Here is an 11,952-nt window from a genome sequence, read left to right as displayed (position 1 = left end):
CCATGGAGCTCGGCCTCCATTTGGCATTTCGTACATCATTTATACGAATACAATATACAGTTACGTACAGAAGCTCTATGTAAATATAGAGTCTAACACACCACGGCCAGGCAGAGCTATTTGGCATATCGGCAAGGCTCGGCGTGGTGGTTGGCCACGCCGCCGAGGAACAACGCCGGCCGCTCGTGCTCTGGCCGCGCGCGCCGACAGGTTATAGGGTCTCTACTATCTCCGGAACAAAAAAACATCCTAGAGCTGTGGTTCACTTTTATCGCAAGGCTGTGATGTCGTGCGATTCACTCTGCTCTTTTCAGCCCAGAGGAACAATTTCATCCTTCTTTTCCAACACCAAGCGAATTAAGGAGCTTGATTCTGTTATTCGCCATCCGCAAAGCAAAAAGGGATCGAGATGCCGATCCGTGGCTTTATTCTTTGCCTCCAAACCCAAGCAAAGAAGCATGATATGCTGTGCGCTCGCTTTGGCCAAAGGCAAAGGCAAAGGCAAAAGCAATGTATGTTGATCAGCAAAACCATATGTGAAGCTAACACTCACAGTTGATGCCCAACTCCCATTCTTCTTCCTCCATCCTGTGTCACCATCTTTCTTCCCGGAGGAAACAGCACCAACATTTCTGCTCTCTAATGGACTCGCACAGGATATGTAGCTGCTAATTAAGGTACCACTATCCTTCTTCCGCTACCTCATATTAATTGCTTCAACTTATAGTTCTGAAAACTCGCAACTTTGTGAGCAAGCACTAGTTACGCGCAAACATACAACTGACTAAGAGATGCTCTTCTAGGTGCTTGCAAGTGGAGGAGGCGTGGATGGGTTAGATTATTTGAGCCTGGAGCTTATTCCGTTTGTTGGGCACGTGGGCCTTGATTCAGAAACTCATCATGGACAGGCGTGGATGGGTATTTTTCTTTTCTTACATATGCATGCTCGTTTCACTCGAGTTGTGCTCTTGACTCTTGTTATTGAGTTTTTCTGTCTGGCTGTCATGGTATTATGTGCATAAATCTCTTCCTCTAAATCTTAGCATACACTACATATATAGACACACCACACACACACACATCCAGTATGTGCCATTACGCAACTACGAAGATCTAATCTGCCATGCCTGCTCCTATTAACCGGCACCGAACAATAAAATGCATCACATTGATGAGACAGAGCTTGTTCTATCAGATCTTGAAAAAAAAGATGACACATTTAGGATTTAAGACTGTCATATGGTACATATAGTTAATTGCACATCCGAAATTAATCTTGATTTGATGTTTCTTATGGAAATGCAATTCTTCTAACCTTTCAACTTTGGTTCAACCCTTTTCTTGAGTAATAGGCGCAGTCGATACAGAGGGATTATGTCCTCCATATATCAAACTGATACAACCAAATAATTTATAGAAATCTTTTAGTTACCCACTTACCCTGATCTCCACCCCAGCTGTCCTCTTTAGTCACAGAACCGCTTGCTCAGTAAAGGTTCAAGTGTCATGTGTCGATGACCTATGTTGAAGTGAATCTGATTTAGGTCTGTCACAACTCGTTGCCCCGGGGATCGCCTGACGTGAGCAGAGGACGATAAGGTACTTGTGGAGTGGTCACCGGAGAGGTAGGGGATCCAGACGAGAGGAAGATCGAGCACGGTTCAGTTTATTTCTGTTCCCTCCCATCTCTGCATCGCTGCTTTTGTAGCTGCATGTCTGATCGACTGGCCCATGCACATGTAAACCACAACCCAGTAGCATTTAGCCTAATCCGTTGGTAGGTGTGGGTGTTACCATATCATGAGCATTCATGCCCAATTTAGTGGTCTTAACCAAAACTAAGAAACAGTTATCGGCGGGAATGGTCCCTCTGATCACTTCTAGCTTTGCCTATACCTTTTAAATAAGTATAAGTAATACTAGGCCAAAATTGATATATACGTGAATTAACCTCAGCTGATTGTCATAACCAGGTGCTGGGGTATGGATCACCCCATGTCGAGGCGGCGGTAGAGAATTTGATCGATTTCATTGAGAAAACTAAATATAGTGTCATATATTATAATGGATGGCATGGGTTGGCTGCTTCTGTGGTGCTTAGAGCTATTATCGAAGACCCTCCGCCGTCTCTGATGAAGAATTTCGACAAGATCATCCACGTCGATTGCTCGAGGTGGAAAAGTCGAAGAGCACTACAAAGGAAAATAGCCGAGGAACTGAAGCTTGCTGAAACTGTAATGGCTATTTTTGATAAGCAAGATGAAAAAGATGATTTGGAAGGGTTAGATGAGGGATCTCGAGCTGAGATACAACATGTTGTGCCAGTAATCCATCGATCCCTACAGGAGCATAGATGTTTAGTGGTATTTCAGAATGGGAGCCACAACAGAGTTGACTTGAATGATTTAGGCATTCCTCGAGCAGTGTTCGGCACTAGAATATTGTGGACTTTTAGAAGAAAGATTCTGCCCAACTCAAGAATTGAGAAAAAGATGGACAATTCAACTTTCTGTGTTTACGAAAGAGGTAGTCTCAGTCACAAGTTTTTTCTACAGGCAGAGGCTAGAGAAATTGCTCGATCTATGGGAAATCTTGCCATCACCCCTGAAATAGTGGCCGAGTGCTGCATGTATCTGTTGTCATTAATCTCTCGGGGTAGCGACATTATTGACTATAAGTGGGCTACCCATGCTACCAAATATTGGGTCTGCGATGGCATTGTACAAGGAGGTCATGATGATGAAGCATGGGATGTTGGTACTGCTTTGCATCAATGGATCGGATTAGAGGACTGCTCATTTGATACATTGGTAGATTTTACTGATAGTTTGGACGCCCAGAAACGTTGGATGGTAATGGTTGTCACCTCCACTAGTATGGAAGAAATAAAAAGGATCGAGGCGGTGACTATTCCTCCAGAGTCAACGTCCTTTTTCCTTGCAGTCCAAAGGGGATCCAATCCTCCATTACCATCATTACCCGATGGCATGTTTCATCAATCGGAAAATCTTCGTGTGCTCAGATTATGCAACTGCTCCTTCAATTTTTCTTCACCTCCTTTCCGCTGTTGTCGAAGCTTAAGCTTCCTTGGATTGGACAGCTGCAAGGATCAACAAAAAGAAGAACCCGTGAAGCAAAGGAAACCAACTATGGAATTTTTTCACAGCCTATGGGTGCTAGATATATATGACACAACTTGGGAACTGGCTCTGCCACAAGAGACAATAGAGCAAATGGCTGCAAACATGAGGGAGGTACATGTGAAGAAGGGAAGGATTTGGTGCCGTAATTTTTCATGGCGACAACTACAGAACCTCCGCAAGCTTCGAATAATTGAACCTACATGCTCTTGGGAAACAGATGAACTGGATGAATTCACAAATATGGTAAAGTTGGAGCTCCTCGATCTATCTGGGAATAGTACAATGCAAGTTTTGCCAAGAGTATCAGAGACAGTTGGTCTGAAGACTCTGATTCTAGATGGCTGTGTTCAGTTGGAGCATGTTGGGCCTGAAGGACTCCCTCCTTCAATTGAATCATTTAGCTTAAGTTTTAGTTCAATCCAAGAAGCAAAAGTCTCCAAGATCTCTTTGGTTGGTTGTGTGCATTTGGAGAACTTCACATTGCATGGAGAATTGCCGTGCCTTGAGGAGCTAGACCTATCAAACACCTTAATCAGGAAACTTGACTTGAGCAGTGAGGTGGTGCAGGTGCCTGAACTAGAGCGGCTCTTTCTGATAGGCTGTGAAAACCTCCACGCAATACTATGGTGGAGCGTCAAAAGAAGGTTGAAAATGCTACGCATCAGCAATCAAGGAAAGGGCGCCATCAGGCCACATGATTCTTCACTTATCTGCTGTGTTAACAGAAAATATGACGGTGAAGTTTATGTTAGAGATGCAAGGTTCATCCTATCGTTGGTGCTCGGTTTGTGGGAAAAACATTCCAGGTTTTTGATTACTGATAGCCTATACTTGAATCTGTATGGGTCTTTGGAGATCAAAGCTGAAGGGAGAAGCATTAATAACGTGGGGATTGAGACCCACGATGAGCAGGTAGTTCGGCCAGTCCGAAGCCCCATCAGATGCTGCTACCATGATATTGTACTCGAGGGGGGCGCTGATTCTTATGAGGTCCCACAGCCACTGCTTGTACCCCTGCACCGTCATGTCGAGATTGGTGATGGAATTAATCTCACTGATGTGGATTCCGATTGGGGAGTCATAGCTATTTTTCAATTGATATGCCGGGCTCACTCATTGCGCGTCCATGACAATTTTTCCATGCTTGCTATTGCCCCCAAACAAGATTCTGTTGTCCTTATAGGTGAACCTGCTCGTTTTGATTTGAGATGGTGCCATGTCGACAAGTGTCCTAAGTTACAGGCAATTTTTGTCCCTTATATCAAGGAGGTCAATTGTTCCTTTCCTCACTTGGAGACCATCTGGGTGACCGATCTCCGAACGGCTGGCTGCATTTGGAGCCAAGGAATAATGTGGGCAGTTCAGCAAGAATTTGTCTTTGGACAACTGCGGAGCATACACTTGCACAACTGCCCGAGGCTCAAGTATGTCCTCCCAATCTCATCATTCATCTTACCCAGCCTGGAGACCATCAAAATAGTCAGCTGTGGTAGTCTCAGGCAGATCTTCCCATGGGACGTGAATTATGACGCTGGAAGAGAAGACACGGTGAAGAACTTTCCACAGCTAAAGCACATCTACCTGCATCAACTCCACAATCTGGAGGTAATATGTGAAGACAAGATGTTTGCTCCAAAGCTTGAGACCATCAGGATAAGGGGCTCTTGGGGCCTTAGGCGCCTCCCGGCGGTGGGCCTTCGCCGTGGAGTCAGTCTTCCTGTTGTAGACTGCGAGAAGGACTTGTGGGATAACCTAGAGTGGGACGGGCTGGAGGCCGGTCACCACCCGTCACTCTTTAAGACACACCACTCACAGTACTACAAGAAGGCCCTTCCTCGAGTCTCAGTCCTCCGTTGAATTGCTTTGAGCGTTCAGGTATGCATGTGCATGCCCCCACCCTTTTCTTGTTTCCTGTACCGTATCATATGCCATAACGTCTATAAATCATGTGTGTATATATCTGTGGCACTCACTATATATGCTGTGCTATATTCTGAATTGCAAAAATGATGCATATAGCAAGGAGCTAATGACCCCTATGCACTACTGTATCTTTCTTCATATGTGCTTATTTGACGCATTAAGCTATATTATCGTCTTCCATTAACTAGTTTTATCATTTTACATTTGTAGATCTGGAGGCGGGATGATTTCTGCTGCTGCTGCTGCAACAACGGTTGAATCAAGTGTTGGCTTGCCCAGTTGAAGTTGTGTTCAGTTTCCCAAGAATAAATTGGTGCTTGATGTTGTGTGCGTGCACCTGATTGATCATTTCTGTGTGTGTCTCCCCAGTGAGGAAAAGACGGTGCATCAGCCACGTGGTTCGGTTTGGTTTGATTTTTTTTCTTATGTTTGTATCTAAAATAAGAGGGTCTGATGTGCATGTGGTGTGCCTAGCACAGCTACAAAACCCATAGTGTGAGTGTTGCTTCCGTTGATGCATGACGACGATTCAGCAGCATGTTAGTGCTGCCTGAAAAGACTTATGTATTTTGATTGATTTGCATTATGTATTTTGATTGATTTGCATGAGGTTTGAACTGTCATGTTCTTCAGGCTTTGTTTGCTATCGCTGCTGCAACAGGAGAGCACGCTTATTTTTTGATTGATTTTAGCGAGGAAGACAAAACAGGCAGCCCCTTATATTAGTCCCCGCCAAAGAACATTAGACCAAACCATCCTCTGCTTACTAGGGCATATGACGCGCAAAGCACCTGTTCGAGATGGGCATCGTACGGCACAAAAAAAGACCCCGAAAGACAAGAATGGATCTTTTTCAAATTAGGATACAGGAAAAATAGGAACAACAGGTTCTGGAACTAGGGGATTGTAGCAAGCCAGGAAAGCCCGCTGTCCATGCCATTGTCCGATCCTGATGATGACCATAGAGACACAGACTACGGGGCAGAAAATCCTAAGAAATGTAGTAACGCTATCATTCATGGCTGAGCAGTCTGTCAGCCTGATGCCTGAAGCTCGCATTGCTTTGAACCTGCTGTGGCAGATGCAGCGGAACTGAGGCAAGCGAAGCACGCCCACCGCCTCCACGCCTGTCGCTGCGCGGGCACCGGAGGAGATGTGTCGGCGATGTAATCGCTGCTTTCTCTTAGGTGAGGTCCGGGACGGTTCTCATCTTCCTGGTCGGACTGCAAAAGAAAGAAGGGAGTTTGAATGAAGAGGGCCGATTACAGGAACCGGAAAGAGAAAGAAACCTCGTTGGGGTGAAGTAAATACACACCTTTTGTTCGGTCTTATCAGAGTCCGATTCTTCTTCCTCGTCGTTGTTGTCGTCGATTACCTGAGCAGACGTACCAACACTGGTAGTATGATCCAAAGAGGAGGCTGCTAGTAACTCCTGTTTGGTCTGTTCCGAGTCTGATTCCTCTTCATCAGTCTGAAAAAAGACAACACTGGTTGCTGTCAGGGAATTGAAAAAAACCACGTCCTGCTTGCCCAAATCATCCACGTGTATGTTTAGGATGGAGAGGTTCGGAAGAGACATGCCGGTAACCTGCTAAAAGTGCCTGCTATTATGGCCAAATCACGGAGTTGCCGAGAGGGCTTAGTTATAGCCTTCCCACTAGTCACAGCGAACCGATTCAAACACCATGATATGCTCCTCGGTGAATTGAAAGTTTGGTCCTAGGATTTGTAATTTTCGCAGATTGCATAAAGAGTCTACAAAAGTTTTCTTCCAGCACTCGTCGACACCTGTGTAAGTACAAACCAAGGTGAGCACCCTCAGCTCTGTCAGCTTGCTGAGCTCTTTCACCAAGATATAAGACTCGTCAACAGTACTCAAATGTAGCTCCTCCAAGGATGTCAGATTCCCTATCCAATTCGAAACTGTTGTAAGAACACCATTCACGTCAGCACGCAGACACTTGAGTTTTCTTAGCAAGCCAATACTCTGTGGTAACTCTCTAATACGAGAGACACTTGAGTTTTCTTCCGGGAGCTTACTGATACGTGTGCTCCCTAGACTAAGGTATCTCAACAGAGGTAACCTCCCAAGATGCTCAAGATGGTAAGGACGGTCTTCCTGAAAACTGCACTTTTCCATGAATAGAACACGTAACACTTGAAAGTTTGAAAGTGATGGCACCACATTCGCATCACACATGGTGGCATAACACGACCTTAGTTTGACCATGCTTGCATTAGCCAGAGGCGCGACTCTCTTTTGGACAGCTAACCTACGGGCATTGCATTGTGAAGGGGTGTGCTGCTTGTTACTATCCATTATAGTAATGAAATTTTGTTCCTTGGAAAATAAACAAATCATATCCAGCACCATATCATGAATACGACAAGCGTATATTGTGTAATTTGCTGGATTCTCAACCGGCTGGATCATGCTTCTATTTAGGAGTTCGTTAAAGTATCTTTCTCCGGTCTCAAATAAACTTGCTCCTGGTTCCTCACTGACGAAACCTTCGGCTACCCACTGCCATATCAACATGTCTTTCAGGATCAAATAGTCTTCTGGGTATATGCTCATATGCAACAGACAAGACCTTAGATGACAAGGTAGATCATAATAACTGAATGATAATATATTCCTCGTGTTCTCCACATCTTTGTTGTGATCTCCATGTCCAAAACCAACAGCATCGAGTACTTTAGACCAATCCTCCATAGGTTTACCAGCCAACAAACTAGCTATTGTTATTATAGCTAATGGCACACCTCCACACTTCTTTAAAAATTTGTCTGATATTTCAACTGGCTGATCAAAAGGGCATTTATCTTTACCGCCAAACAATCTTGTGTAGAATAATTCTTCAGACAATTGTTGAGAAAGTGGTTTTAACTTGTAAATATCACCAGTGTTTGTGGCGACATCGAGAAGACGAGTAGTTGTGACTACTCGGCTCCCATGATTATTATCAATGAAACAACATTTGATAATGTCTCATGCTTGTAAATCCCATATGTTATCAATGACAATTAAGTACCTGTCAACATGACAAGACAAGCGCCATGTATTAGCTTGTAAAACCATCTAGAAAATGTGTTTAAAAATGCATAGCGGCCACCTCAATAAGAATATAAATACATATGAAATCATTCAATCTACAACAGGTAAAAAAAAAGGAGGGAGTAAGCCACTGGAAAAATGCATCCATGTTTTTCATCAAGACTGTAGTTCTTAATTTTATCCCTGAAATTTAAATATGTTTATATATATATATATATATATATATTGAATTTGCTTTTGAATGGTTAGCTGGAACTCATATTTATACTCCAGTTCTAAACTGAACTTGTGAAATGATATTATAGCTAGAAAACATGTTCAATTTATTCAATTTTCTAAAGTACATCAGAACATGAATAGGCTCTCCAAATCCAAATTTAGAACATGTTAAAACGAAAGTGTAACTGGTTGATTCAACACATGTATGATCTTTCTGATCCATGTTGAGGAACATGCTGAATGACATTGAGATGCGCCACCATGCTGAATTTAGAACATGTTACTTCTTTATGCATTTCCCAGTTCCGCATTGTGTAATGCTGCATTGTGACACTACATATAACTTCTTTCATGCTCAATTTTCTAATGTTTGGAGATATAAACTTGATTAAGGCGATGGTGTGTACCGTGCATTCTCAAGTAGTTGTCGTAGTTTGTCGATGAGTTGTCTTTCATCCAATGTGGCTAAATCACCAAAACGCTCCTGCTTCTTGTCAACTTCCAAGAGGATATCCCTGAGAACTTTCTTCACTTCAGGGTTTCGTCCCACAGGAACAAAAGCTGTGTATTCAAATTGTGTTTGAAGCCTATCATACACCGCCTTAGCAAGTGTAGTCTTGGGCTGCTGATTGGGAACATCAGCATCAGCATCAGTGAGCCCTTTGGTTAGTTCGTTTCTTGCGTCTTCAATGCCAACAAGCTCTTTCTTATCCTTGTACAGAGCCAGCACACGAGGGTCAACCTTGTGTTTGCCAGCTGCATTTGCAACAACATCGTCGACCCTGTACCTGTTACGCCAGTCAGCCACCTCTCGGGCCCGGTTCCTGATGTCCTTCATGGCATCGGCCATCTGATGGCGAGTCTTGCCTTTGGTGAACAAGTTGGCCATCTTTGCCATTAGCCCTTTGAGCTTATTTGAGTCAGCGACATCGTCTGATCCTGATCCCACGACGCACACCAGGAAGTTGTCGATGACATCCTCCATGTCGTACGACAGCTCCCTGAGCTCATCAGCCCAGACGATGACCTGGTTGTCCAGCTGGTCCCTTGGCACCTCTGCCACCTTGACAAGGGCAGCGTTCATGCTCTTCATCTCCCTCTGGAGGGACTCGACATCCTCCTTGACGCCCTTCTGCAGCTTGTACTCGCCCATGAGCAGCTCACCGAGCTTGGGGAGCAGGCTTCCCATGGCACCGGTCACCACCTCCATGGTGGAACGGATCGATCTTCGTTCTCAGCGTATGGATCCTTTAGCTAGGAAGCAGTCCTGTAACACACACGAACTGGAAGTTAGAAGACCAAAGGAAATTGCTCTCCATCGCAGGAAACACACAGGAAAAGAAATGCATGCACTCCAACACCAAGGAAGCACAGCTGCTTAGGCCGCAGTTCGGTTATAGAGGACTGGCCAACCAGTCAAATGAGTGGTCAAAGTTAAATCACGCAGAAACAAGGAAGCCATGTAAAAAGGGACAAAGGGAGTAACTATTTTTTTTTGGTTATTGCCACAACTCTAATCTTACACTGTACTGGTCAAAGAAAGTTGATTTAAATCCCAGTATTGGTATTTCCACACATTTGTTCTCACACTGGGCTGTATGCCTACTTATGTTTGAAAGAATTTTATGGATCGGCCGAAATATAGTTCAATATAAGTCTACCTGAAGCATATTTTCTATCTGGTTTTCATAATTTCAGCATATGCAGCAGTTTCAGTACAAAGGGGATAATATCTTTATATGCATGACGATTGTGGCCATTGTTCATTTGTTTGCTTGCACTGATATAGAAGTTCAATGGTTGAAACCACTACAACTTTGTTTACTGTTTGTATTAATCTGTTCATGGCTTCTGAATCTGAACAGTCTGGCATTTTCCCTTCACTTCTATCAATGAACAAGGCCACTACTGTAGTACTATTGGTATTCTCTCTATTAAACGAGCATGAATGTCTTTATTGTACATAATTTTCAAGATAAATAACACGACACGACGGTACACACATGCATGCACCTTTCAGTTTACAGTGCAGGCAATTTGGGGGAATACTTTTGTTGCCTCCCTTTCCTAGAAGGCTGCAAGTAGTTGGACCTAAAGTTTGGACTTGGAGCATGGTCATCTCTCAACAAACCTGGATCAAGTGCCACCGAGTCAAGTATTTTAGGCTAACAACTGAGCATTTCCATGTTCAAAAATAATAATATGGCTCTAATTTCTTTCCCCTGTGAGCTCAAACAAGGACAAATGACCTCCAACTAATGTCCTTGTTTTGTCAGATTTGATCTATAAATAACTAGTAGTACATGTCTGAGTATTTGGATATGCTATCTATCTATCAGCAAGTAAATTATGCCATTTGAACAGATTTATACTATTTGAATGCCAAGTACATGACTGAATCTGAATGTGACTGAATCTGCAGGGATTAGATCCATCTACTAGCTAGGGGATCTAATAAATTTTGTCACTTGAACAGATTTACATTTGAATGCTTAGTACATGACTGAATCAGAATGTGCACTGCAGGGATTAGATCTATCTACTGCCAACAAGATCGTACCGAGTAGAAGCTCTCTTGGCGGGCCGGCCACTCTCCGTTGAAATCCTCCTACCGGCAGGAAGATCCAGCTTGCTGGGACAAGATGAAGAGGAGCAGGTGAGAGATGGAAACGCAAGAAGAGGAGCGACAACAAAAGAATAATTTGAGGTGAAGAGGATAGAGAGCGTTTACAGGCAGCTAGCAATGGCCGTTGAGGAAGGCGATGGATCTACTCCTCCCCTTGAGCACCATGGTTGGATTGGATCTGGATGGAGCACACAACAAGAGCAAGAGCAATGGTGGTTCCCTTCCCTTTCCTTCCCTCGTTGAGAGCAGAGTCTGCGGAGCAACGAAATAATGGAGGAGTGGGCGTGTTGGTTGTTACTGCTGGATGCTCATTGGTATTGGGCGGATTGAGATCCAGTGACATGCCATGGGGCATGTCACCCATGAACAATATAACTTGGAAGATATATGGGACTGCAATGTTATTTTACGACTCGAACTATAGAACAGTACTCCCTAAACCCTAAACCAAAACCATTCCACAGTATAGCACCTATAGATTATGCTCAAAGTCTAGGTTTGCAAAGTTTGACCATGTTGTTAAAGAAAAGTATCGACATTTCGAAATACCAAATACATATCATTAGATACATCACGAGACATATTTTGTTATTGTAGATGTTGATAATTTTTCCTATGAACTTGCTCAAAGTTTGGCTTTTGTAATAAAAATATAGGCACTACATTATCAGACATAGTAGTATTTTTATGTGACATCTTGTAGTAAATGGATGGGACCTGTATAAAAGATGCACATAAACTTCTCTAACTTTCGCCAAGTTTAATTATTTCTCGTCAGAGGGAGTGATGCTTTGTAGTGGGTTCAATCTTGTGGTGATATAACCCAGTGACAAAAAGGGCTAAGATACATATTGTATTGTTGTCACTAAGGGTAAAACGACGGGGTTTCGTCATATTGATTGATTTCTTTGTTGGGACATACCCTGGACCAGCTCTCTCTCCCTCGCTCGCACAAACCAAGATGAAGGAAAGAGCAAACTGAT

The 11,952-nt window shown here is 43.5% G+C and overlaps 1 protein-coding gene and 1 pseudogene across 1 annotated transcript; one reads left to right on the top strand and one right to left on the bottom strand.

The window, feature by feature from the left end:
• Nucleotides 1-479: 479 nt before the first annotated feature.
• LOC125528725 lies at nt 480-5,675 on the top strand. The gene is made up of 4 exons (XM_048693160.1): nt 480-677; nt 804-918; nt 1,974-5,018; nt 5,277-5,675. The coding sequence occupies exons 2-3, from the start codon at nt 901-903 to the stop codon at nt 4,998-5,000; spliced, it is 3,045 nt and encodes a 1,014-aa protein (XP_048549117.1). The 5' UTR covers nt 480-677; nt 804-900; the 3' UTR covers nt 5,001-5,018; nt 5,277-5,675.
• Nucleotides 5,676-6,715: 1,040 nt separating this feature from the next.
• Nucleotides 6,716-9,606, bottom strand: LOC125528726 (annotated as a pseudogene).
• Between the last annotated feature and the right edge of the window lie 2,346 nt (nt 9,607-11,952).

Source organism: Triticum urartu, unplaced genomic scaffold (genome assembly GCF_003073215.2).
Source record: "Triticum urartu cultivar G1812 unplaced genomic scaffold, Tu2.1 TuUngrouped_contig_5066, whole genome shotgun sequence".
NCBI lineage: Eukaryota > Viridiplantae > Streptophyta > Magnoliopsida > Poales > Poaceae > Triticum > Triticum urartu.
Note: the sequence above shows the minus strand (reverse complement) of the source record. Positions and strands in the feature narration are given on the sequence as shown.